The sequence below is a fragment of the Budorcas taxicolor genome, chromosome 21 (genome assembly GCF_023091745.1).
Source record: "Budorcas taxicolor isolate Tak-1 chromosome 21, Takin1.1, whole genome shotgun sequence".
NCBI lineage: Eukaryota > Metazoa > Chordata > Mammalia > Artiodactyla > Bovidae > Budorcas > Budorcas taxicolor.
In genome coordinates this window covers 34320623-34348518 of record NC_068930.1, presented here as the reverse complement: position 1 = coordinate 34348518, position 27896 = coordinate 34320623, and the positions used below count along the sequence as shown (strand labels likewise).

Genomic DNA, 27896 nt, shown 5'->3' with positions numbered 1-27896 from the left:
TCTTGCTTGTGTCTCCTTGTGTACATGTTGAAGAATTTCTTGCTGAGTTGTTGGACCTTAGGGTAAAAACCACTTCAGTTTATCTGTATGTTGCTGAATTGTTCTCCCTGGTAATAGTTCCAATTTATACGTGCCGCCAGCAGTGTATGAGAGTTCTCATTTCTCCATATCCTCACCAACATTTGCTATGATTGTATTTTAGTTTTTGCCTGTCGTATATATGTGATATTTGTTGCTGCTGTCGTTCAGTCACTAAGTTGCGTCCGGCTCTTTGCTACCCCGTGGACTGTAGCATGTCAGCCTTCCCTGTCCTTCAGTATCTCCTGGAGTTTGTTCAAATTCATGTCCATATGTGACTTTACATTTTGTTTTGCCATTTTTTAAAAAGTTAAACATTTTGTTTTTCCTAATAGAAATTCAATGTCTTCTTTCCGTCCTGGGAGAGGGCATAATGATAGTCGAAGGAGTGTGTTTTACACCAGTGAAGAGTGGGAGCTTCTAGACCCAAGCCCTAAGGAACTGGAGGAGTCCATGGTGCAGGAGGAAAGGAAGAAGCAGACGCCTGAAGGAAACAAAGGTACGAACGTGGGCCCTGTCGTCGTCACTCTCGCCTCTGCCATCTGTCAGCCCCCGATGCCGTGGGAGGCCCTTTGGTCACAGGTATCACTAGGAGCATGAGACCCAATGGGAGCTGTGTTCTCTCTGTGGGAAACAAAATATAAAAGCTTAAAAATGAGATGTTACAGAAATAAATAAATGTCCTGTCCTGTGGTTCTTAGACTTTTTCAGGAAATGGGAAATCCAGAAGTCATGGTGCTCTTTACGGAAATACTGATTTAAAAAAAAAAGAAAACTTTCTATTTACAGAAATGTGTTAATGCACACAAAAGTAGAAAACGTGGTGTCATATTCCACAGCTTTGGCTTCTTTCTTTTCTGAGCTCCTGCCCCTCCTGGCATCTACCACCAGCTGGGTTATTTTAAATTAAATTCTAGATATTAATCCATTGCATGTGTAAGCATTTTAGTATGTATATCTAAGAGATGACTCTCTAAAAGAACCATAGCTTCACCATTAAACCTAAATACAGCTACGGTAAGTCCTGCTTGTCTTCTTCCCCAGTTGTTCTGTAATTCTTGCAGTTGGCCTGAGCAAGTGAGGTGCTAACAGGGCCCCTAGGTGTGTTTAGTTGTGTGTCTTTTTAGGTCTCTTTCAGGCTGAACAGCTCTCTGTTTTCTTTTTGTCTTTCATTTACCTCGCTCTGCTTGTTGAAGAACCAGAGTCTTCATGCTGAGGAATTGCCCACATTCTGGGTTTTGCTGATGTATTTCTGTAAGGTCACGTAACAGGCTCCTCCATTCCTGTATTTGCTCATACGCTGTTTACACTGTACGCTGTGTTTCCCGTATACACTGGTCGCTAGAGCAGAGGCCTGCACAGATTCAGGGTTGACTTTTAATTATGACTAGAGTATATTTTGGGGTGGAGTAGGGGCTGGGGATGTTGTTTATTTCTTGTTGAATCACATCTGGAAGATGTAATATCTGGTTTTCCCTCTTTCTGTGATACTAAGGTCCATCAGGATTTAAGGTGTCAGCCTGACTCATTCATACATTTCTCCATCAGCATTTTGTTAAGCAGCCTTTCATGGTTCCACAGCCATGGATCCATTGAGGGAATATCAATGTTTTAAATGTAAAATAGCAATAAATAATTTTGAAATTCTTCCTTGTGCTCGCTTCTGGCACAGGCTAACGGGAATAGGAGGCAGAGTTTTAGGAAATCTTACTGAGAGCATATGTTCACTAAAGGAAATATTTTTCTGTCCCGTGGGAAAGGACCACCAGGACTTGCTTTGGTGGGGAGTTCCCTTGTGATCTGCAGGATGGTCACATGGAAGCCTATGGTCCAGTGTGACGTGGTGAAGATGTGGCCAAGCTGAGCATGCCTTGTGACCCAGCGCGTGGCACAGCTGGAGGGGCACCCCGTAGAGGGGCTCCTTGTGAACTGGGAAAGCCTCCTGGAGGAACAGGGATTGGGGCTGGGGATTTGGATTGTTGAAGGTAAATACTGTTGGTTCTGATTTCCCCTAGAGACTCTAGGGATGAACTGGAGGGGTGCACAGTAGCAAGACTGGAAGGGAAGAATCACTGAGGCTTAGTGACTCGATCAAGGCACGAACTGCCAGCACTGCTGGAGGGCAGTGCCTTCTTAGTCTCTGCTCAGCCCCTGGCCCTTTGAGAGGCAGCCCATGTGAAAGACACAGGGAGACAAAGGTGTCTCTGATTTTTATCTTGTTGATTCATGGATATTTCCTGTGAGTCAGGAGTCAGCCCACCAGCTTCTTGTCCCTGTTATTCATGGGAAGTAAGCTAATCTCCATGGGCTTCCCCAGTGGCTCAGAGGTGAAGAATCTGCCTATAGTGCAGGAGATACGGGTTTGATCCCTGGGTCAGGAAGATCTCCTGGTGAAGGAAATCACAACCCACTCCAGTATTCTTGCCTGTGAAATCCCAAGGACAAAGGAGCCTGACGGGCTACAGTCAATGGTGTCCCAAAGAGTCGGAAACAACTTAATGGCTGGACAACAATAGCAGCAGCAAGCTAATCTTTGTACATGCCCAAAAGCCCTCTAGTCAGAAATGTTTGGCTTGATGGATTTTCACAAAGTGAACATATTCATGTAGCCAGCACTTACTTGAAAAAACAGCACAGTGCCAGGGGCCAGCCCCCGTCCCCAGACCACTTCGAGTCACTGCATCACCTCCCACTCCCTCCACCCCACCACCATCCTGACTCCTAACATCGTAGATTTTGTTTTGCCTGCTTTCTAAATTTATATAAATGGAATCTGTATAGCATGCACTCCTGTGTCTCCTCTTTACATTTTTAATATATATTCGAATCCATCTACACTAAAATTTATTTGGCTATCTCAGTATTTTTAAGAAAGAGAATAAAATGGATTTACAATTAAGAAAACATAAACTTGGGGTTTTTGTGGGTTTTTTTCTTTTTTAGTAAGTACAGATGAGCAGAAAGCAAGCAGCCAGGATCCGTAGTGTATCTCTAAGTCCTGCCTGCTAGCCTTGTAGATGTTGGCCCTGTCCTCACTGAGGCGCCGGGGGAAGGGATACTGTGTGCCCAGGGTGCTGATGCTGTAGGAACTTGGAGCAACCGGGCTTTTCCCTGGTCTGTGTTCCCGCTCTCTTTGGTCCTCAAAGCACCTGAAATTGGAAAATGGTGATGTGAACATATAGGCTTAGAACGGATCTTCTGAGAAACAAACTTAATATTACAAAAGAATCTTAAGAGAGGTATAGTACAGTTTTGTCATAGATTCCTCATTAGTACTGATGTACAGTCTAACTTTTTTTTCACCTGTCTTAATGCAAAAATTGAGCATTAAACATTACACTTCCCCTGTGGTCTAGCGGCTAGAGTGCAGCGCTTTCACCACCGCGGCCCAGGTTCAGTTCCTAGTCAGGGAAAACTTTCTTGGCTTCCCTGCTGGCTCAGCTGGTAAAGAGTCTGTCTGCAGTGCGGGAAACGCAGGTTCGATCCCTGGGTAGGGAAGATCCCCTGGAGAAGGAAATGGCAACCCCCACTCCAGTATTCTTGCCTGGAGAATTCCATGGACAGAGGAGCCTGGTGGGCTATAGTCCATGGGGTCACAAAGAGTCAGACACAACTGAGTGACTAACACTTTCTCGTTCAGTGCAAAAATTGAGCCATCAAATAGAGACAGTTTTCCTTAAAAGTGTTCATGTAAAAGATCGTCTTTGGTTCTAAGTTTGGTTGTTATCAGGAACGAGGTAGGAGCACAGTGATGCACGCAGAACTCCAATGTATTTTAATGTATTTTACTGGAAGGAAGATCGGGGTTGAACTTAAAACAAGCTTTTTTTTTTTTTTTAAATGTAGGAATAACTGGCTCAGGATTTCCCTTTGATTTTGGACGTATTCCCTATAAAGGAAGGCGCCCTTTGAAAGAAATGATTGGATCATACAAAAATCGCCACAGTATTGGTGACCCTTCACCCGAGGTGCCATCGGGCAGTGGCAGCACCAGCAAGCTGGCCTCTGAGATGCAGCTGCTTGTCCAGAACCAGCAGGAAGAGCTAGAAAGGTTAAGAAAAGACTTAGCCAGTCAGAAGGTAATTCTCCTTCCTCAACGTTTGTATCTTATCTCACATCAGCAGGCTGGGGACCGGAGGAGAAAAACCCGGCTTTCTTGTTTCTCTGGCTCTGTTATTTCCCAGAAGGTGCTTTTCCCCTAAGAGTTACGTGTTGCCATGGCCACTGACGTAGGCACTGCTGCTCTGCTTGATCGTTTATTCATAGATACTTGAAATTCTGAGGAGCGTGAAGACCCTCAGAGTGAACTGGGGAGGGCGTTGTCTGCACCTCGCCCACTCTCTTTGAGCATAATTCCAGCCCAAGCCCTGTGAACAGTTTGTAAGAGTTTCCACATCCTGTTAAACAGCAGCTTTTTTTTGAGCTGATCACACCTAATTATACTTAATTCCTCAGCAGATCAGTGAACTTAGAGCTCAGATGTTTTAATATGGATGAATGTTCACTGGGAACCATTGCTAATTGCAGTCTGCCTGTCCGCCATTTCCTGCTTCCTATCATTGTTCTCTGCAGACAGCCTTTATGGAACAAATATTTTTCCTTCTCTAATTTTTGAGACCCTTCAAGAAGAAGTTGGGTGTTAAGGTATTTCCATTAAATTCCTGCATTTGCTCAGATGCTAATGGGTGCTCCGTGTAGACTTGTCATGATCCCTGCTTTTCCTCCCATCCCTGCTCCCTGATCCATCTTCCCTGGCTCCCAGGAGCTCGTGCGGCTGCTGCAGCAGACGGTGCGGTCCTCCCAGTATGACAAGTACTTCACAAGCAGTCGCCTCTGCGATGGGGTCCCACAGGACACACTGGGGCTTCTGCACCAGAAGGACGACCAGATTCTGGGCCTCACCAACCAGCTGGAGAGGTTCAACCAGGAGAAAGACAGTCTTCAGCAGGAAGTGAGGATGCTGAAGAGCAAAGTGGGTGAGCTCAGCGAGCGGCTGGGGATGCTGATGGAGACCATCCAGGCCAAGGACGAGGTCATCATGAAGCTCTCCCGGCAGCTCAGCGAGTGTGAGGGCAGCGCGTCCTCTCCCACCTGCGTGCCCGGCTCTCCTGCGGCCGCCCCCACGGGCAGGGAACAGCTGGAACTGGACTGGTTGAAAGTAAGAGCAGGGCGTGGGCTCCTGTTATGGGAACAAGAAACCCAAAATCCGCTAACAGTCTGTCCGTTGATGGCAGGCACTCTAGAGCACCTGGCCTTGGTGAGCTAGCTCGGCAGGACAGCAGAGCAGCTGTGCCCTTCTTTTAAAAAACAAACAAAAAAAACACAAGTGTCACAAGACTTCTAGTCAGAGAACTGTTAGTTTCCTAAGAAGCTTCCTTGGAAAATGAAAGTCTGCGTCCGTCGATGTCGCCATAGCTCAGAACAGTTTCAGATCTTTCCCCTCCCTTGCAGCTGTGACTGCTCTATTTATACACCCTTAGAACTTCATTATTCCACGTAACCTCCTGCAGCTGTTTCTTGCCTTCTTTCATGTATGGAGCATCACTGGCACAGCTGCCTTGGCACACAGTGGAGGCCAGGTGAGGGAGCACCGTTCTTGACAGCTGGTGTGGGCTCAGGTGGAGAAGCGGACCCTGGCTCCCAGCATACTTGGGAGAAGGGCCTGCACAGAGTCAGTTGCCCCCACGCCTAAGGCAGGAGCATCCTGATGCCCGTGAGGGAGGGCAGAGTCTCCTCCCATTGTGCTTCTCTGGGCTGCCCCTGGGGATGCGAGGCTGGTTCTTGACCAGAGGTGACTCTCCCTGTCACACCTGGGGCGGTGACCAGCGGATGAGGCAGGAGGAGCACAGAGAACGCTGGGAAGCAGGGGGCAGGCAAATGTCCTGTGGAGAAACCCACCTGGCCCCAGGGGAGAGCTGAAAAGCCTTGGGCCACTGTCAGCCAGGCCACCGAGAGGGTCCCAGAAGTTTTTCTGCCATCAGCTCTCGATTCGGAGAAGTTTCAGGTGGAGAAGTGTCCCCTAGGATAGAGGCATTTGGTATAACCCAGACCTCAGCTGTCCCCACACAGGCCTGCAACTATCGGTCCCACCAAAGTCTTCCTCACCTGGCTGCAGTTAATGTGGCACTGAAGATATTTTGTCCCCCAAATGCGGTTTATCCTTGAAGGGCAAAGATTTGCTACTTTGAGATCGTTACCGAGCCTGCTTCATGCCTAGCAGTCCCTGTCATGCAGTGTCATGCCTGGACCTTAAAGATAATTCTTAAGTGGAAAGTAAAACTCTGGAATAATAGACGACTTTGTTGGAATATGTTTGTGGTCTCCCATGGTGACCACTTCTTAGGGACAGCCCCCAGTAGAAATGTGAAGCCAGAAGGATTTATTGGTGAGAAAAACCAAAAGGGCAACAGCAGCATCAAAGCCCTCAATCTCTATACTTTATAATTATAACTGCTACAAAAATAGCTGTGTTAAAAAAAAAAAAAAGGTCTTGGGTAGTGTTGCCAGTAAAAGTTGGTTTTGTGTGTACATGCAAGCTAGAGTGTACCCAACCTTAAATATACATTTCTTTTTTACTGTTTTTTTAGAGTCCCTTTTTATAGTCTTTTTCTTACATCCCTTTTTACAGTCTGTTATTTAAGGTCAACTGAATTTTTTTTATTATTAATTATTTGTATTTATTTATTTGGGTGTGCCAGGTCTTAGTTGCAGCACATGGGATCTTCAACCTTCATTGCAGCACATGGGGTTTTAGTCGCGTGCTGTGAACACTGAATTGCAGCATGTGGGACCTGGTTCCCTGACCAGGGATTGAACCCAGGCCCTCTGCATTGGGAGGGCAGGGTCTTAGTCACTGGACCACCAGGGAAGTCCCTCACCTGAATTTTATGCTTTGCAAGCATATCTGTTTTTGTAGGATTTAGAGAGAAGCACCAGGGTGTTTGCTTTCCAGGCTGCAGTGAGTGGTGCTCTGCAGGGGAGCACGTTTCACCGGGGAGTGGAACCACGGTGTGTGGGGGCATGTGGGGGGGATTCCAGATTGTTCGCCTTTTGATTCTGTCACCATTATTTGTCACCCTTTCTCTTCTTTCCTGTGATTTGCTGTCCATGAAAATCTTCCTACATACAGCTCTTCCTGCTTAGTACTCTGTCGTTCATTCAGCCAGCCAGCCAGCCAGCGATGTGCTGGGCTTTGCACTCTCCACAAAGCAGACAGTCTCTGTCCTCCTGGAGCTCAGAGTTCAGTTTAGAAAGCACAAGAATTAAAAAAGCAGAATCACAACTGTAATAAACACCAGTGAGAAAGGGGATGTGGCCCAGTATGGTGAGGTGGTTTAGACTGAGCTTCAAACCCAGGCTTACCACTAACTCTGACCTGAGGCAGGCTGGTTCACCTCTCTGCCTCAGTGTTCATCTGCGAAATGGCACTCACCTCGTAGAGTCTTATAAGGGTTTAAAGAGGTGGTCCGTGTAAAGCCTTCACAGAACACCTGATATCCCATAGAGTTTTATTTTACTCATTATTTCTTTGGCTGCATCAGGTCTTAATTGCAGCCTGCAGGATCTCTCATTGCTGTGTGTGTGCTCAGTAGTTGCAGCTCGTGGCTCCAGAGCGTGGGCTCAGTGGCTGTGGTGTGCGGGCTTAGTTGCCCCTCGGCATGTGGGATCTTAGTTCGTTGACAGGGGTGGAACCCTCGTCCTCTGGATTGGAAGGCAGATTCCTAACCAATGGACCACCAGGGAAGTCCCCTGCTAGAGTCTAAGTTAAGGCTGCGATCGTCATTCTAGGGAAGGAGTCCTTGAGGTGCACTGTCAGGACTTCCTTAGACTCAAGCACGAAGTTTAACTCAAAGACATGTGTCCTGCTCCCCTGACCCACCTTGTACTGCCCAGTCTCTGCCCAGCATGGTCCAGTGTATTCTTCAGTTGCCCTCTAGCTCGCTTTCCTTCAGTCTGCCTGCCTTTTGGTGATGTTTGTTCATTGTTTGCAAATACGAGAGCTTCCAGACACCAGAAGAAAGAACGTCATGTTTTAGATTAGAAAAGGAAATCTGTGGGCCTCCTTCAGGGTCTGACAGCGGCTGTCTCCAGTCCTTGTCATGATATGTGTTCTTGCTGAGACTGAGAATGTGTGATGCGGATCAGAGCTCAGATGGGAGTTGGGGCCAAGCACCCGGGCCAAAGGCCCAGCAGGCCTGGCTCCCAGACCCACATTTAGTCATTGCACGGCCTCCCTGTGACTCAGCTCTTCATTTAGGAAACGGAGATGATGAGCAGTTGCCAAAGAGTAGAGTTGTGAGGTTTAAGTGAGATGGAGGGTCTCTTCCATGCTTAGCTGCTCTGTAAGTATTAGCGATTACAGGGACTGTGGGAACATTTTCAGTTCTGTGTTTTCAAGGGAGATTGTATGCCGCCACAGTGGTTCCCAGTTTGGAGATGCGGGCATCTCTGGACACATCCCTGGGGAGGGGCTGTGGTCTCTGTCCTGGGAGAGCACAGAGGTCAGGGCCTTTCTTGACTGCCTTGGCCTTGGACCAAGGTGCTCGTTGACCACCCTTGGAGATACCGTGAATAGTTCCTCCTGAGGTTGAGGAATCAGAGATTCCTCGGGAACTTCACACAGAGTAGGGGACAAACACATTTGTAAAAGACTGGATTTGGTAGTGCGCATTTAGAAATCACTGCCCTAATTGTCTCAAAGATTATCTTTCCCTTCCTTTGCTCAGAGTTTGAAGGGCTGAAGGTAACACACAGTATCTGCTTCTGCCAGACCTGAACTTTTAGTTGGACCTGGTGAACTTGTGACTAGCTTGTGATGTTCGCTCCTTTTTCTTCTTTATTTCTTTGTTTTTGACTGTGCTGGGTCTTCGTTGCTGCACGTGGGCCTTCTCTGGTTGTGGAGAGCGGGCTTCTCGTTGTGGCGGCTTCTGTTGTGGCGCATGGGCCCTGGAGCACGCAGGCTCAGTAGGTGTGGCCCGCAGGCTTAGGTGCTCTATGGCCTGTGGAATCTTCCCGGACCAGGGATTGAACCCATGTCCCCTGTTTTGGCAGGCAGATTCTTAACCACTGGACCACCAGGAAAGTCCTTATGATGTTCTCTTAAAACATAAAGCAAACGTGTCAAGAGTTAACCACTGGCAAATTTAGGTGAAGGGTATATTGTGTTTATTGTACTTTTCTTCCAACTTTTCCATAAGTTTGAAATTTTTTAATGTAAAAAAAAATTGAGGAACATAATCTCTTTAAGTGCCTTATACATTGTAGGCTATAGGTATTCATTATTAAGTGTAATTCTTTAGTTAACATTGTATATATGTATAGCCTTTTCTACATAAACTGGACAAGTAAAAATGAGAATGGACAGAAAATTTGTTCAGTTTCTCTAGTTAAAAAACAAGATTACTACAAGGCATTACCTTTTGTACCACCTCAGTGAATGTGGGTAGATAAAATAATTGCATAGATTTAGGACATAAGTCCTACTTACTTCTCCTAAGGTCAGTTGAGAAAAATCACCACCAAGTAAATTTATTTCCCCATCTCCTTCATTATGCAGTGGTCCCTATTTTCCTTCCCCTGCCAAGCGTGGACATAAAGCTTAATCAGAAAGTGCCTAATAATCATTTTCAGTTCCTTAGAACTTGCTCTAACTTAGAAAGGGCTAGCCACAGTGTCCCCTTTGGGCTTCCCTGGTAGCTCAGCTAGTAAAGAATCCACCTGCAATGTAGGAGACCCTGATTCGATTCCTGGGTTGGGAAGATCCCCTAGAGAAGGGAATGGCTACCCACTCCAATATTCTGGCCTGGAGAATACATGGGGTTGTAAAGAGTCAGACACGACTGAGCAACTTTCACTTTCAGGAAGGGCTATTTGATTGGTAAGGGAGCAAAATATTAATTATAAAGGATAGTCAACATTCAACCAATGTGAGTTGATGAATTTTTTTTTTTTTCCAACAGGATAATCTACAAGGGTACAAAACCCAAAATAAATTTCTAAATAAGGAAATCTTGGAACTTGCAGCTCTGCGGAGAAATGCAGAAAGAAGAGAGAGGGATCTGATGGCAAAGGTGGGTCAGGGTGGGTACATTCTGTCCTCAGGTGGGAGGTGATGTGATTCAGAAACCATTCAAAAATGGACATGCTTTCAAATCAGTTCAACCCCCATGCTTGAAGGGATGTGGTTACTGATAACAAAATTTATTTAAAATGTAGATAGTGATAGCGCTGTTTAATTTCACTTTGTGATGAAGACAATAGAAACGCCCTGAGATGTGGGTTTTATTCACAGGTGTAATGAAGTTTACAGAAAAAAAGAATTAGACACAGTTCTAAGGTCCCCCAAATTAAAGTTGTTTGGATTTTTTGGTTTATGCTGTTGAGTTGTGTGAGTCAGTTCCGTATCTGTAAATGGGGGTGATGAACACGATGCCTTCTCTAAATCTGATAGGGTTGGTGAAAGAGTCAGATGTGACTATGCTGATAACTCAGTTGGTAAAGAATCCGCCTGCAATGCAGGAGACCCCAGTTCAACTCCTGGGCCAGGAAGATCTGCTGGAGAAGGGATAGGCTACCCACTCCAGTATTCTTGGGCTTCCCTTGTGGCTCAGCTGGTAAAGAATCCGCCTGCAATGCGGGTTTGATGCAAACCCGGGTTTGATGCCTGGGTTGGGAAGATCCCCTGGAGAAGGGAAAGGCTACCCACTGCAGTATTCTGGCCTGGAGAATTCCGTGCACTGTATAGGCCATGGGGTCGCAAAGAGTCGGACACGACTGAGCGACTTTCACTTTCACTTCACTTTCAAAGAGGGCTTTGCGAAGTGTACAGACATCACAGATATTCCAGTGATAATCAAATGAAATTCAGTGACACTGTGTCAACAGCTATTAAATGCCTCACATACCTTTTGAACAGTCCTCAGAGCATCTTCCCAGGCCTTGTTCCTGCATGCGAGGGATGTGTTGATTTGTCTGATAAGGTAGCAGATGGGAGCTGGTGCTGGGTCACAGCATCCTAGGAAAATATTGAAATACCATAGGGTGGCTGCCTGGGGCCTGTGTGCCAAGTCATGCTCAGCTGGACCTCAGTAATGAGTGTGTGGCCTGGTTTCTGCTGTTCACCTCAGCGCTGTCCAGAACTCATGTGTTGACATACAGAAGCCTTATTACCGGTACTTCTGTGCTTATTACTTTATTACCAGTACTTCCCGCAGAGGGCAGAGGGGCCCCCGTGGACCATTTAGAGAAGACAAGTGGCCTGTGGCATAAATTCATCCCTTGCCTGGGATATAGTCTCTCTCTGGCTCACTTTCTAGTGGTTCTGGGCTTGTCGTTCGTTGATTGCTTGAGGTACTTGAGGATTGCTCTTCTTGTGTGTCTGGATGGAGGTAACTATCACATTCTCTGCAGTATTCTAGCCTGGAAGCCAAGCTCTGCCAGATAGAAAGCAAATACTTAATACTGCTCCAAGAAATGAAGACCCCAGTTTGCTCAGAAGAACAGGGGCCTGCTCGGGATGTCATAGCCCAGCTGCTGGAGGACGCTCTGCAGGTTGAGAGTCCAGAGCATCCGGAGCAAGCATTCATTAAACCTCACCTTGTCAGGTAAAGGAGCTCGCGACTGCTGGGAGTGGGGGACCCATTTCTCAAGCCCCCCTTTAACCACAATAGCCACTCAGCAAGAACTTTACACAGTTCTCCATGTCTGCTTCGATGCTCATGACAAGGACTGTCAGTCGTTAGATATGTCATCTCATCAATCTTGCTGTCATAATCAAGTAACAGAGCTGGGATTCAGCCCTGGTCTTTTGATTTCAAGACTTTTCTTGCGTGTACCATGCTACCGAGGATGCTAGCCAGTCTTGCTGTAAGAGGAGCCAGTCCTCCGAGGAGTAGAATCTCCTCCAGAGACCCATGGGTACAGCTGCACTCATGGGGACTTTGAAAGCAAAGGAGCCCCTAAGTGGGTAACTGGGCCATCTCTGTAAGGGAAGCATACTTGGGTAACCTGATCCAGTGGTTCAGAACTCACTGAGGCTCTGATGCAAGCCATGGACACACTTGGCCCCAAAATGCAGTTGGACATACACACAAAATTGCCTATGTTTTTCAGAAAATCATGGAGTCTGGCAGCCTATAAAGTATCTTGAATTAAGAACCTTCATATCCTAGTTTCTGAAAAATGAGATTCGTGAAATATTGGCAGGAGGAGAAGTCTGTGAATGCGCTCAGTCCAGTCTCCTCCTGTTTCTGCCCCCACTATGCTTGGCTTCTCCTGCCGCATCCTGGTCCCAGGGGAAGCCCTGCCTCAGCCTGACCCGCCCTTTCCCTTCTCTATGCCTACAGCACTGGCCTGCCTTGTCCGTGCTACTCAGATGACAGGTAAAAAATACGCTATCGAAATGCAACCAGTGCCATCGTCGCAAAACTTCTACTGAGGTTTGTGTGCCAGGAGCTGTGCCACTGCTCATGTTTAACACTCAAGGAGGAATGTTATGTCCTCAGCAAATGCAGACGCCGGGGTCAGGGAGGTGATGTAACGCGCCCAGGTCACATGGCCAGGGAGTGGCGAGGACAGGACCCCAGTCTGGCAGCCAGGTTCCCCACGTGTGCACTCCTGCTGTGTTCTGGGAGCGGGGTGGAGGGACAGACTCCCGTGGGCAGAGCCCAGCTGTCTGCCCCCGGGCACCATGTCGTCTTCCTTCACGCGTTTTAGACTTTACTGTTTACGTTGTATGTTTTCAAACTTTATGTATAAGTAGAACAATAACTGTGTATGTTAAGTTACTTTTAACTTTTCATTATGGAATTTCAAAGTAGTAGCGTCATATGACACCCCCATATGTAACTGTTACCCAGTAATTTGACAATTATTAACATTTTGCCAATCTTGTTTCTTCTTATCCATCCCCTCCGAAATTTTTTTTCTGATATATTTTAAAGCAAGTACCAGACATGTCATTTCTGCTTTCAGCACTTCAATATGTACCTGTAATTGAAGACACTTTTTAATATGCGAACCCTACCATATTCATACCTTTTTGCGACTTATTTCTTTCAACATTGTTTTCTGAAATTATACAGATGGGTTTATGTAGCTCCTGAGCAATTTTTTATCTGCCTTACACAGCTTCATTGTATATCACTTTTTTATTCCTTCGTCTCATGGTAGACACTTAGAGTAGTGCCATTTTTCCTTTTTACAAACTGTGATGCAGTAGGCATCGTGGTTTGTGTATCTGTGTGTCCGTGTGCTGGCGTGATAGTTTCTCCAGTGTTGGATATGCTTATCTTCCCCTTTGCTGGATCCGATTTTCAGCATGCTCCTACAGGGTTACAGACTCGGCAGCAGTGTGTGAAAGGCCTCCTTCTGGTTTCCCGTGCCTGCCGTCACCATCGTTGTTTTACGTTGCTAAGTTTGTGATACATATTATTGTCTAACGGTTCTGTAGGTCAGCAGTCGAGCATGGTCTTGCTGGATGGAATCAGGGTATCAGCAGAGCTGCATTCCTTCCTGAAGGTTCGAGGAGACAGTTTGTGTCCTTGCTCACTCAAGCTGTTGGGAGGATACAGTTCCTTCTGGTTGTGGGGCTAGGTCTCTGTCTCCTTGCTGGTCATCAGGTGTGGCCATTTCCAGCTCCTTGGGGCCACCTGTTTTCCTTGGCTGTGGCCACCTTCTTCCACCTTCACAGCCAGCAACCGTGGGTCCAAGCCCTCTCCCACGTCACGTCCCCCTGCCTCTGTCCATTGTCGCACCTCTCTGGTCCACTCTCCTGCCTTCCTCTTCCACCTGAAGGGCTCCTGTGATTTCTGTGGTCCCACCTGGGACACCCAGGATAACCTCCCTGTCTTAAGTGCCATAGCTAATTCCACACACGGTATACCTCTTGCCACATAATGTGACATATTCACAGATTCCAGGGACGTCTTTGGGGACCATTATTCTGCCTAGCACAGCCTTAATTCTTTTTCATGCCTAGTATCTTACTAATGTAATATTTTCTCCTTTGTCTTTTTACTTTTTAAAACGGTATTTTTTGAGCATAAGTGTTATGCATGCGTATATGTATGCTATATAAACATACATGCTCATGTATTAATATATTAACGTAGCCAAATTTATCTGCCTTGTGTTTGCAGTCTTGCTTGTATTTTCTGTGCTTTTTACATTGAGTGCTTCGACCATCTAGAACTGAATTTCTTTTTTTTCCCATGTAGTATCCAGAAGGGATCTAAAGCAGTTTTTTCTATACAGATAGCCAGTTATTCTCACCCTGTTTATTGAGAAGTTAATTATTTTCTCACTGAATTGAAACGCCTGATCATGTATCACAGTGCCATTTACGTATGAGTAGATTTCTAGGTTCTTTTCGTGTTTCATTGACCTTTTTGCCAGATTGCATCATTTAACTTTTCGTTTTGTTTTTTTCTCAACAGTGAATATGACATTTATGGGTTTAAGACTGTCCCAGAGGATGATGAGGAAGAGAAGTTGGTTGCCAAAGTCCGGGCGTTGGACCTGAAGACCCTCTACCTCACAGAAAACCAGGAGGTCTCCACTGGGGTCAAGTGGGAAAACTACTTTGCGAGCACGGTGAACAGGGAGATGACATGTTCCCCGGAATTAAAGAACCTGGTCCGTGCGGGCATCCCACACGAGCACCGTTCCAAGGTGTGGAAGTGGTGTGTGGACCGTCACATCAAGAAGTTCAAGGACAGCACTCAGCCCGGTTACTTCCAGACTTTGCTTCAGAAGGCGCTGGAGAAACAGAACCCGGCCTCCAAGCAGATCGAGCTGGACCTGCTGCGGACTCTGCCCAACAACAAGCATTACTCGTGCCCCACCTCGGAGGGCATACAGAAGCTGCGCAACGTCCTGCTTGCCTTCTCCTGGCGGAATCCAGACATCGGCTATTGCCAGGGTCTCAACAGGTGGGTCCCCAGCCCACGGAGGGCTCCTCTTTGTTCTTAAGATAACTTGTAGCTCCACCGACTGCCTGATAGCCCCCTTCCCTTCCCGGTGAGCCAAGAAAAGCCAGTCTTTAAAGGGAAAGAAGTATTAATAGCTGCAGTAAGGTAATTTTAATTATGCCCCATCCCCAATTCTAGAATAATTGAGAGAAACAAGCATGCTTTCGAGAAGCCTTAAGAACAGTAAACTGTTTGAAACAGCCGGGTTTCTCATTTAGATTTCCTTGCTGCTGTCCTCACACTCAGGTTTTGATCTGCGGTTTGCGTTCATTCATTTAAAATGCATGATGTGACAACAAGGGCACTCCCTGTTTATACAGGATCTTCATCAGTCATGAGGTTGCCCCAAATAATTTTGCAGCTGGTCAAAACCTAGCCCTTAAAGAGCCCAAACATGTTTTATTTTGGCCTAGAATCTTCTGCAGGTCTGGCATGCTTCCCTGCTTCCATAGGCAAAGGACACTGAAAAGCCTCTCACCTTCTCTGAACCATCCGGGCTCCTCATTCCGAACTGAGCTGCACTGGCATGAGGCCACGGGAGGCACTGAGGTCTGTTCTCTGAGAAGCTGCTCCTGTCATTGGGCTTTGAGCGCTAGTGGCTGCTTTTTGCCTCTGTCTGTCTCTTACCTAGCTGGTGCACTCCTACTGCTTCTACTTGCTGCTGGTAGTAGAGTCCGTTTATATCCCTCCCAAAGTAGAGAATCCACTAGATTATCGTGGATTATGTTCGTATTATGTTCACAGAATGAAGAAGCTCCATGTGTGATCTCTAGCAGTTCTCCTGTAAGTCAAGTGCATGCATTGTGTTTTGAATGCTGACATTTATTCTAGCAGCTCTTGGGCCTTTTTTAATCCTCATCCATGCAGGATACCGACCTCTGGGTACAGACTGTCTTTTGCATTTGAAATGAGAGCGTTGCAGGAAGAAGAGCTTTTAAGCTGGAATGTTAGGTGCTTGAAACCTGAAACCAGTGGTTTCCAGGAAGTCATTGTCTCTGTGGTGGTCAGGCTAGGGTCCCCTCTCTGTGCCCTGAAAGTAAGAGGGACTTTGACTGCTAGTCAATGGTCCCCTTAAAAAAAAAAAAAGGCTGTAAATAAGACATTGCCTAACAAAGCAGCCTTGTTTTGCTTAAATGGACAGTTCACACTGCATACTCAGTCTAAAACTTCCTGAAAGCTAAAACTTTGTGAAACTTAAGGGATCTTGGTGAGGACTTGCGCATGCCTGTTAGGAGTGCAATAGCACCCCATTTATCTGACACTGGTATAGAATCAGCTCTTCCCCACATTAGGATACCTTCCAGCTTTAATTTAGACTTTCTCTGCACCATCACCATTGGGACCTCTAAACTTTAACCATTTTACTTCATTTTTTTTCCATCCACATTATTTTGTACACACATTCTGAGAACCCAGAACTTGAGCAGAAAGACCTCTAGCCTTTTCTCAGTGATTCTCGCCTATCATCATGGACATCAGTTAGCTTAAAGTGATGTCTTCGAAGGCTCTGCGGATCTCAGTCTCTCTGCCCCTTCTTGTGGCGTCCTCGGGTGCTGACCTCATCCTGTTTCTCCCTCCTTAGCCGTCTCTACTTGTTGTAACCTTTCTGCTCTCCATCCCATTCATGCTGATTCAAGGCGTCCCCTTCCCAGTTTTTTTTTTTTAACCTCTTAATTTGAGATTTCATTATAATTTTATCCAAGGAAGAAAACAAAAATAAATTCTAAGAAATGACTTCGGTCTTTCCCATAAGTGATGCACAAGCAGAAGTTCTCGGGTGTGTAGAGAGGGGCTTTTCCATTGCCTTTTCCTTCCCTTCCTTCTGTCCCGAATGCCCGCTCAGAGCCAGACCTGATGAAGTTACTGGGTGAGTAACCTCTCGGTGGTGACAGTGTCAAATATAGCCGGACCCAGGTTTCCATTGTGAGTGACCGAACAGCCGACACACACAGCCCCCTTTCCCGCCCCACGTGCATGCCGTGGATGCAGTGTTTTGAGACAGCCCCCATGATGGTTCATTTGCGTGAAGCCCCATTTCAAGTAGATTGGTATCAAGAAAGTTGTTTTTAAACCATCGTATGTTCTTTCTCTTTTATATTCACCCCTCAATATTTTGTGCGTAAAAGGATTCGTTGGAACTTAAACAAAAAACTCAAAGAATTAGCTGCATTAGCAAAATCTTATCATGAAAAACATTTTTAAAAATGAGGCCGACATCATTGGGAAATAATTTCATCATCTTTAAACAAAAACCAAACGAAAGGGAAGGTGGATGTAGCTTTGCTTTTCAAACTAGGAGATGCTTCCCTTGCCACAAAATACTTAACTTACTGTTATTTCTTGGAGAATAGAAGTCGCTTTGGTGTGTGAGAGCACATAATGCTATGCAGACCTCTGTGAAGGTGGGCTGTGCTGCCTGGGTCTGGGCCAGGGGGCTGGCGCTCACCTTGTTCTCTGTTTGCTTGTAGGTTGGTGGCCGTGGCCCTCCTGTACCTGGAACAAGAAGACGCCTTCTGGTGTCTAGTCACCATAGTGGAAGTTTTCATGCCTCGAGACTATTACACAAAGACTCTTCTAGGATCCCAGGTACTCTAAAAATATTGTGCTTCAGTCAGCAACTTGTAGAATTAGAGCTGAAATGTGACCTGAATTAAGCGTTGATCGGGGAGGCTCCGTGGGCATGACAAGGTACACACGGAGGCCGCCCCCTCTGCCCGCCCCCGCATCCCCCAGCCTGGGCCGGGCTGCTCACAAGCCAGTGAGTGCCCCGTCGGGCTCGCTTGGTGCCCTGGAAGCCAGCAGACCTGCTCTGTGGTCACTGCTCAGCACTGCCTCCCCTGGACTCTGCCTGGTTGGCTAAGCCACAGTTCAGGGGTGCCTGGGGAGCCTGGGTATGTTAGCTCTGGTTCTCCAAGAGGCCAAGGCCGAGGCAGAAGCAGACGTGCCAGAGACTACTGAGGGGAAAACCCATGAAGGATCAAGGGGAGGGACTGGGGAAGGCAGGAGAACCCCCAGACCAGCGAAAGGAGGGGGGTTTGGGTGGTGGGGAAGGCCCCAGCCTGCTGTGCAGTTCTCAGAAAGTTTTGGTCAGGCCAGTGTGGAGTCCTCGAGCCAAGGTCACCTGTTAAAGTGCACACGAGACCCACCTGCAGCCGTGCCCCTGCCCTGCTCGCTCACGGGCCGGAAGCAGCAGGGACGACACGGCTCCTGTGAACAATGTCGTGATGGATCCAGAGGGACAGTGCTGGGGCCATGCACAGCCCGCCGCAGGAGGTCTGAACAGCACAGTTCCTGCCTACCGCTCCTGGAGTCTGAAGCCAGGGGCCGGTAGGATGATGTGGACTGGGAGGGCCAGGGGTTCTGGTCCCACTTGTGACATCCCACCTCAGGACCAGACCCTTGGCCCTTGCAGCCCAGGGCATCTCTTCCCGTGCTGGACTGGGGCTTCTGCTGTTGTTGGCTTCTGGATGGACTTTCCCTGCTCCCCAACTGGCAGCCCTCCTCCTCCTGTGTCTGACCTGTGTCCATTCCTCCTCCCCGAGAGCTCTGCATCTCCTGACCACGGCCAGGCCTGTGTCCGTGGGCTGCCGCATCCTTGCCTCCAGGCTTGTGCCGGTAGTTGGTCTGCCTGCTCACGGCTGCTCCGTGCCCTTCCCTGCACTTCTCTGTTCCCTACAGCTGGGTCTGCAGGCCCGGGCCATCTCCCAGCCCCTGCGTGCCCAGCAGAGGCACGTGGGAGCCTGGAGGAGGGCAGGGAGCTGAGGGCCCTTCTCCCCTCTCTGTCTCGGGCACTTCCTGCCGGTGACTCTGTCTCCTCCGTGGCACCAGCTCCTGTCTGTGCCACCGGGGGCCCCCATGCTCCACCCCAGGGGTGGCTTCCTGCCCTGGCCTCTGGGCCGCCTCACCATCGACTGTTTGGCTTCTCGGCCTGTCTGTCACCAGTGTGACCACTGCCCGGGAAAACCCCTGTTGTAGATGTTTCGTGAGGTTTCTGTTGGCCTGGGAGGTCCCTGTGTTTTACTTTCTATTTGCATTTCTGTCTTTGGAGGGATCCCCCTTGTTGCCTTCTGTTAGCACCTGCACTGCCCTCTTACCCATAGACCCCAGGCTGGGAATTGGGTCAGCCCACACTCCCCCTTCCTGTCCGTCTGTGCCCCTGGAGTTGCTGTTTCTGATCACTGCCACCCGCCAGGTGGCTCAGATCAGTTCCCTTGTCCTCTCACCACTGTTAGGTCACCGTCCCCTCTCCTGCATCATTGCAGGTGCTCTTCTCCTCGCTTCCTGCCTTTACCCACCCATCCTTCCATCCGTCTCACTCACAGATTCAGCCACGACCTCCCTGCACTGGGTCCAGGCCTCTCCCAACCTTCCTCAGACTGTTTACCATCTGAGCCACCAGGGAAGCCCAACAGATGCTCACTGAAGTTAGGTAATACAGAAATGCATATTAAGAGGGAAATGAAAAGTCACCTGTTACCCTACCAACTTGAGAACCACAGTTAGCATTTTGATGTATTTCCTTTTGACTTTTCCCCAATACATTGAAGTATCCAGATTGAGAGCTGATTATCCTGGCTGGTTCACATTCACATGATAGCCTGAGCATTTTCTCATAATGTTATCTAGTTTTCAGTGTCATATTTGGTAATATTCCATCAGTTGATTGGACATGAGGTGTTGAACCATTTTTCTGTAACGGATGTTGTGTAAGGCCACTCTTCAAATGGGGATAGCCTTGTGTGTGTGGTCAGCCCCAGTGCCGTGCCTTGCAGCTCACCGTCAGCTGCCTCCTGCCAGAGCTGAGCGCCGAGCCCCTTCGCACTGCACTGCGGTCCAGACACTCAGCAGCTTCTCCATCTGTCCCCTCGGCTGAGTGTACGTTGTACGCCAGGACCTCACTAGACTCTGGGGACACAGAGATGAATATAGTCATTCCACGTCCTCTTGAGCTCAGAGAGCTGAACAGAGGCCTGAGCAGGTGTCCCCTGGCAGCCTTCCCCACACCAGCCTTCTGCCAAGCCCCAGGCAGCCTCAAGAACAGGGCACCATCTGCCACCTACCTGGCAGGAAAGGCGTGTGCCTGGGTCTTCTCCCATTTCAAGGCCAGCTGACTGGTCCCTTCCTCTCAGGCACTTTCAGCCCAGTCCTTCTAGGCAGAGGCATCACATCACCATCACTTGGCCCAATAGTCAGCTGTTGTCTTCCTTGGCTGTTTACAGCCTCTAAAGGCGGAGTGCGTGCATGCTAATGGTGCTGGTGGTAAAGAACCCACCTGCCAATGCAAGGGATGTAAGAGACGCAGGTGTGACCCCTGGGTCAGGAAGCTCCCCTGGAGGGGGCACTGCAACCCACTCCGTATTCTTGCCTGGAGAATCCCAAGGACAGAGGAGCCTGGCGGGCTATAGTCCATGGGGTCACAGAGTCAGACACAGCCGAGCGACTTAGTATGCATGCAGAGGCAGCACCTGCTCCTGTTGTTTCTCGTCGCCAGCGCCGGCCAGCGCCAAGTGTGAGGTGCGTGCACATGGGTGGTGGCTGTTCATATGCTGAGGGGTGGAATAGTACCAGCAGAAGCCCCAGCACTAGTGAGTGATGCTGACCTTCCCTGTGGGAGGGTCTGGGCTTCCACAGAAACTGACCCAAGAGGAAGGATGCCCAGGTATGGCTTGCCGTGGCTCTCACGCATGCTCCCGTGAGATGTTTTGACAACTTGCCTTTCAGTAGCTGGTCCACCTGTCAGAATCTTGCAGCAGTGGAGAATAGACAGAGGTGAGGAGGTGAGAGGGTGATACTTTTTGCATACCATGAGATGGTTTTTATAACTTCTTATGTGTTTTTAAGTCTTCTAAGAAAAATTAATTATGATTTATTTCAGCTAATTTAGGTCTTTGAAATTTTGTCTCTTCTAGCCAGAAAGCAAACTGGACAAAAATGTATGTTTCCAACCATGATTCCTGCATTTTATCCTTTGTGCACCCTAAGGTGACTTTACAATACTTTAGAATCATTTCTGTAGAAAATAATGTTTTATAAGTTACTTTGCCTTTTAAATTTTTACATTTTAACCAGTGATACTTAACCTGTGTAACATTCTTTCAAAAAGAAATTTTTTTTTTACTATTATGACTTCTATATTTAAAAAGAAAAAAAACCTTCCCATAAGGGTAAACAATTGAGTTTTTCGAAGTTTTAGATTCTCCTTAAAAAAGGATATTTTAAAATGTCATTTCAACATTTATCCAGATTGTTGCTAGTTGTTTTAGCATCTCAGTCATCCCAAGAATTCACACACCTTCTACCGTAGCTTGACTGATAATGCGGGTGAAAGCCTGGCCAGCTTTCCGGGATCCGTTCCTGGGAGCAGGCTTGCTGCAGGGTGTCTTCCTGTCTCCTGGGTGTTGCTGGACTGCTCTCCCAGGCAGTCGCTCCAGTTCCCGCTCCCATCTCAGTGTGCCGCTCAGGGCACGCTGACGAGGCCGACGTTTCCTGCGCAGCTGCGCTGCTCCTGGGCAGCCTGGTTGTGGCCCGCTGTGCACGGCGGCTCGCTCTCTTGCGCGGGGCTCTTTCTTCTTTGATGCTTCGCTGCTCGCTGGAGGAGTGGTGACCTCACTGGACCCAGGCCCTGGAGCCTCGGCCCGGGTCTCTGTTGAGCTGCAGTTGTCCTGCTCGAGATGCCCCCCGGGCACCAGTATGTCTCAGTCTCCCAGCCCTCATTCCTGTGATCCGGCCTCAGGGGACCACACTCTGCCCTCTCCATGCCCCTCTGGAGGCCTGTGTGTTCCGAGCACCCCTCCTCCTCACCTCTGATGGCAGAGGGTCTGCATGGTTTACAGACGTTACCTCCAAGTAGTTCCGATCTAGATGCTCCTCTCCTCCTACCACCTCTCCTTGGCTCAGATTTTCATCCCTCTGCTCTGGGTGCGGGGGCCTCCATGGGTCTCCCCTTTAGCTCAGCCCCTGTTGCAGGTGGAGAGACAGACCTAAAGCACAAATCCAGCCCCATCGCTCTCCTGCCCAAAGCCTCTTGATGCTTCTTCCTTCATTGCCTGCTGCAGTTTTCAAACACGAGTAGAGAAATCAGTATAGGGGTTCGGCAGTAGCGTTTTTCATCACATTAAGTTGAAGAGACTAGAATTGAGGCATCAGAGTGTGTCCTACTGTGTGAAGTTAAGTAATGCTTGTGAAAGATTTGTTTCTGTTCGATGCAGACTGGGCGATGTTGACGTATGTTTTCTTGTGAGTCACAGACAAAGGCTGGAAAAGCCCCTGGCCTGTAGATGAAGTCTGACCCTCAGGGACATGGTGCCTCTGCCAGGCTGGGCTGCCTCCCTCACACCACTCTGCCCATAGTCCTGTGCTCCCTGCTGTGGGGCTGATCTCCCAAGACTTGGCTGGGACCTGAAGGGGCTCCGTAATGCTCTGCAAACACATCTTTACCAAGCCTGCCACGGCTGGTATAACAGTCTATACGTCTCCTTCCTCACTCATCTTTTAGCTCCTAGAGGTCAGGGCTGAACCCGATTCAAGCCTCAGCCCAGCACTGGCCCCTGCTTGACACAGAGCATAAAGAGATAGCAGCCACCTGTGTTGATAGGTATTTACCTGAGTCTCTTATAGTCTTCACAGAAGCCCTGGGAGAAAGAGACCTACTGTTTTCCAGATGAGAAACAGAGCTCTCCAGAACAGTGTGCCAAAGGCCACCCTGGAGTCAATAGTAGAGCTGAGAGCCAAGCTCAGGTGCTGCTGACTCTGGAGTCCTGGCTCCCTCACTGCCCTACCCAGCTAGTAAATTCTTGGTGAATGGATGTGGTGATGCCACACTTCCTCTTGGGCCAGGGACTCAGGTTTGTGGCCCTGTGTAGCCGCACCCTCTGTACTTGCATACAGATTAGCAAGGCTGACTGCTGCACCGGCTCTGCAGCAGCCGTTTTCATGGCGCATTTTGAGTGTACGGGTGGCTTCAGGCCATCGCACCCAGCCCTCTGCCCTGGAGAAAGGATGACAGTCAGCGGGCGCCCTCCGTGTGTGGTCAGCTGCTTCTGGGGCACAGAGCCCTCCGCTCTGGGGTGAGCCTTCCACACATTTGGAATGGCCGCGCCGCTGTGTGTTGTGATGGGCCTGCAGCCCGCCGGGGCCCTGGATGACCCACTCTGTGCTATGGCAGCCCCCATACACTTCTCCCCTTTGCTCCCTCTCCAGGTGGACCAGCGGGTGTTCAGAGACCTCATGAGCGAGAAGCTGCCTCGACTGCATGCCCACTTTGAACAGTACAAAGTCGACTACACCCTGATCACATTCAACTGGTTCCTGGTGGTGTTTGTGGATAGCGTCGTCAGCGACATTCTCTTTAAAATATGGGACTCTTTCCTGTATGAGGGACCAAAGGTGGGTCTGCTCACTGGATGATTCCATGGGCAGTGGCAGAGGCAGCAGAGTGGTTGGCTTAGCTGGGACGTGCGACGGTTACCAACGGGCAGAGTGGTCCAGCACTGGGGGCCACTGGAGGGGCTGCAGGAGACTGCAGCCAGTTGCTTGTTCATCAGAAACAAGTCTGTGCCAAACCCTGTGCCAGGCACAGGGGCTTCGATGGTTTGCAATCTGAGCCTCAGCCTCTATCAAACAGCTGGCAATATTATCCCATTGTATGGATGAGGAGGTAGAGGCCCAGAGTGAGCTGATGATCAGGGTAGACTCAGGGGGCCAGCTTCAGAGCCCTGCTGCTCACAGGCCTCCCACCCAGTCTGTGTATGCTTTAAAAAAAAATCAGTTTGTGAATTACTAATACATGTTAAACTCAACTCATATAACTCAGATTGTGCAGCAGAAAGGAGATTCCCAGTCTCCTAACTGTTCTTCTCAATGTGCTATATCTCTTTTTCAAGGTATTTGATATATATCTAAAATATGATTTTTCAATTTATTATTTATTGGAGATAGTTCCATATCAGGGTATATAGATCTGGCTCTTTTTTTTTTTTTTTTTTTTTAACTGCATAGTATCCCCTTCTGCAGATAAACCAGAAATTTATCAAATAGTCTCTTGGTAATGGACATTCACCTTGTTTCCAGTCTCCTGCTGTTTCAGACTGCGCTACAGTGACTCCGTCTAACCGTCTCTCTATAGGTACAAGTGCATCCATAGGGTTAGTTCTGGAAGGGGATGTGCTGGGTCCAGGGTAAATACAGAATCAAAAGACCCTGTAGTTTTCATCGAGAATGCCAAATTGCCTGCAGAAGGGCCTTGCCAATTTCTGCTCCCACCAGCAAAGTTTGAGTGTGTATATTAATCCCATACTGTGTCCAGCATAGTACATCATCACCTTTTAAATTCAGTCAGTATTAAGAGTTCTCAACCAGGGCCAAAACAGTGTTTCCCACTGGGCCACAGGTAGGGATGCTAAGAGAAGGATCACTATTTAAACTCTGTAAGTATTGTTTTCTGAATAAGAGAAAATTCACATTGTTGCAGACCAGCCAGCACCCTTAGATGTGGGTGAGGTAATTTGTTGCAGAGCTGCTAGAACTTGCAGGAGCACCCAGAGTCCATTTCTCTGGCCTCAACACAGTGTGACCCAGAGTCAAATCAGAAAAAAAAAAATTTTTTTTTAATTTTCTTTCCCCGTAGTCAGAAGTCAGTAATTCAGATCCTAATTTTAGTAGGTAAAATAAAAACTACCTCTGGAGGCGGAGCTTTCTAAGAGTTTGAGAATCAGAGTGAAAGTGAAGGTGAAGTCACTCAGTCGTGTCCGACTCTTTGTGACCCCGTGGACTGTAGCCTACCAAGCTCCTCTGTCCATGGGATTCTCCAGGCAAGAGTACTAGAGTGGGTTGCCATTTCCTTCTCCAGGGGATCTTCCCAACCCAGGGATCGAACCTGGGTTTCCTGCATTCGAGGCAGATGCTTTAACCTCTGAGCCACCAGGGAAGCCCTGAGAATCAGAGGACCCTGGTTTTGATTAATTCAACATGTATCTCTAGTCCTGTGTAGCTTATGGACTAGAACTGTGAGCTGAATATGGAGGAGTCCACAAACATTCTCCTCCTTAAGGAAATTCTTGGTTTGGGCTGAAGTGTTGCTGCACGCCACCAGAGAGTTGAAAGCGGTTTTCTATTGAGAAAGGCACCTGAGGTCGTGTCTGCCCCAGGGCCCCCGTGCAGGCCGTGCTCCCAGGGCCCCGGCAGGCCTCCCACCCTGGAGCTAGCGCCTGGAGCTTGGTGCGTCTCTCCTCACGGATTCCCTGTCCTTCCGCAGGTTATCTTCCGCTTTGCCCTGGCACTTTTTAAATACAAGGAAGAGGAGATCCTGAAACTTCAGGATTCAATGTCCATATTCAAGTACCTCCGTTACTTCACACGCACTATCCTGGATGCTAGGTGAGTCCTCGGGGGACCCCCAGACATCCGGGAGAGCAGGGCCCTTGAGCTTTTATCCTTGATCCAGTACACATAAATCCTAGCAACCAAAGCACATCCTTCCTTGTCTCACGAGCACTTACTGAGTATCTGCCACGTAGCAGGCCCTCTGCTAGGCACAGAGGGTGGTGGGTGAGGAGCAGGTCCTGTCCTTGGAGAGCTTGTGAGGCTGTTCCAGCAGGGTTTTCTCAGAGTTGTGGTGAAGGGAACCCGGGTAACTGGGCTTGGTTGAGGCAGGGCCTGGGCCCGCTGGGCAGAGAGCACCCAGGACCTGTGTGCAGGGCGTGACGGCACAGCATGTTTAGGGAGCTGCCCCAGAGGCTCGACCAGGGTGGGGCTGGCACGGCAGGATCGAGGCCAGGCCTGAGCAGAGCGGGGTGGTTAAGGCTTTTGTAGACTCTTCCCAGGAGGCTGCTTCATCCTGAGTGTTGGGAAGTCCCTGCAGGTTGGACATGAGCAAGGCATAACTGGTTGGAGCAGGACTGGCTGCAGGAGGCCCAGGCTCCAGGTGAGAGAAGTGGTAGCCTGGAGCGAGGTGCCCCCAGAGGCAGAGCAGAGTGGGCAGCTTGAAAGGAGTGGAGAGGGAATTTGAACTTGGAAGGGCCCTGGCTTTCTGGCCTGGGCAGCGAGTGGTCAGGCATCCCCGTCACTCCACAAACATAGGGGGCCTGTCTGGGCCACCCTCGTTGTCCCCTGAACCACAGTTCACAGCTGCTCTGGCCCTGGCAGCCCAGGCGTGTTCGCCAGAGGGTTTCTGTGGACCTGCTGTTGGTTAGGCAAGTGGGGTGCACGTCCTGTGAACCACTGAGTCCCCGTTAGTGCTCACTGCACTGAGGTGCTGGGAGCCACCTTCCCTGTATGGGGGTGGATCCCTGTAGCAGACTCGTGGCCTCATGGAAACCACAGGAGTCCTTTCACTGACAAACATTTGGGGCGTATTAATGTTCTTCAAGCTCTGTTGACTGCCACCCATAAGAAGAACGTTTTCTCTCACAACCTGGGACGCATGTACTGAAGAGTCTGCTACTGGAACAGGAGAGTTTGTTGAAATAGTCCCAGTGCTCGATACAGACCTGTGCTGTGCCCTCCGCTATTTTCTGATTACACTGTGTATCCACATTTAAGATGCTCGTCATGACTCACTAACCTGACTCTGATCCACTGATGGGTGACCACCTCCTTGACAAACACCAGTTGCCCCTCCTGATGCTCACAAGAAGAGAAGGCGGCTTCTCTTCTCGGCCAGTGTCATGAGAAGTGGTTGGGCAGCATCAGCCAGGAGGAGCTGCAGGGCACCAGCACTGAGGGGTCCTGGGACAGGGGCTGGGTGGAGCCAGAGAGAGGGGCCTGAGGGCCACTCTCCCCTGTGGTTCTCCTGAGTGAGGCAAGGGGACCAGGGAGGTGGATGTTGGGAGAAGATACTGGCTGGGGCCATACCTGGCATCCTTACATGTCACCACTACTGTTAGGATCTTTCGCTTGGGAAGTGGGTTTTCAGAATTTTTTCAGGCTTATTGCCGTATCAACAATAGGATATCCGAGAACACCTGTCCTGGGGTGCACCTTGGGAGTATTCGTTAATCCCACATCTGGTCAAGACAACAAGAATGGTGTGAGGTGAACTTCACTCCGAGAGCTAATGCCTGTGGAGGGCATCCTGCTCCAGCCCGGGACAGTTTGGTGTGGGTTGTGGGTGATGCCCTGCAGGGTGGCAGAGACACAGGTGGAACTGGGCCATGGTCTGTCGTGCGTGCTCCTGCAGCGCCACCTGGTGAGTGGCTGCGGGAAGTCAAGGTCCCCTGGACCCAGAGTCCTGGCTGCCGCAGGACCACCCCGGGGGTGTTGCAGGACTGCAGATGCCTGCAGTGGTGGAGCCCCACCTCTGTAGTAGGGCTCCAGTGCTTAATAAGCTCCCCAGATCAGTGGTTCCAAGGAACAGCAACTGTGCAGAACACTGGTTCCACAGACGAGGAGGCAGGGAATTCCCAGTCAGATGTGGTCAGGAGAGGTAGGTAAAACAAGATTAGACCAGTCTCTGAGTCAGGACTCTTGGGGACCTCTCACATGCAAAGTATCGTCTTCTGAACTTAGCTGACACAGGGCATTTCTCACCTCTCGATTAGACCTTCCAGGCCCCAGGCAGAGTGGGGTGTGGTTTCCACGCTGCCGCAGGCTGCGCTAATGGGCAGTAGTGCCGGCCTGGTGGAGGCAGCGGACAGTATCAGTCTAATTTGGTTTTTCTGTAGCAAGGAAGGGCCTGGACACCTCGATGCCAGGTGTATGGAACCCATGACTGACAGCTGTCAGAGGAAAGGGGCTGGCCCTGCAGGTCTGGTTCCCCATTCCCGGCCAGCGTCTTGTCTCACCGAGAGCCGCACTGAGCTGTGGCTGTGCTCAGGCCAATCCTGCTCACTGGCTCTGGAACACGCTCTGGGG

The 27896-nt window shown here is 49.1% G+C and overlaps 1 protein-coding gene and 1 non-coding gene across 2 annotated transcripts in view; one reads left to right on the top strand and one right to left on the bottom strand.

Moving 5' to 3' along the window:
• TBC1D2B (TBC1 domain family member 2B) overlaps window positions 1-27896 on the top strand; it is an 89238-nt gene that overhangs the window by 57135 nt on the left and 4207 nt on the right. The window contains exons 4-12 of the mRNA XM_052659425.1: window positions 414-577; window positions 3925-4157; window positions 4841-5236; window positions 10038-10148; window positions 11488-11681; window positions 14514-15008; window positions 17516-17633; window positions 23247-23432; window positions 25300-25421. Of these exons, the coding sequence (XP_052515385.1) occupies window positions 414-577; window positions 3925-4157; window positions 4841-5236; window positions 10038-10148; window positions 11488-11681; window positions 14514-15008; window positions 17516-17633; window positions 23247-23432; window positions 25300-25421 (2019 nt within the window). The remainder of the gene's footprint in view (window positions 1-413; window positions 578-3924; window positions 4158-4840; window positions 5237-10037; window positions 10149-11487; window positions 11682-14513; window positions 15009-17515; window positions 17634-23246; window positions 23433-25299; window positions 25422-27896) is intronic.
• On the bottom strand, window positions 24901-24972 carry TRNAS-CGA (transfer RNA serine (anticodon CGA)). The gene has a single exon. It is a non-coding gene; the product is annotated as a tRNA-Ser (tRNA).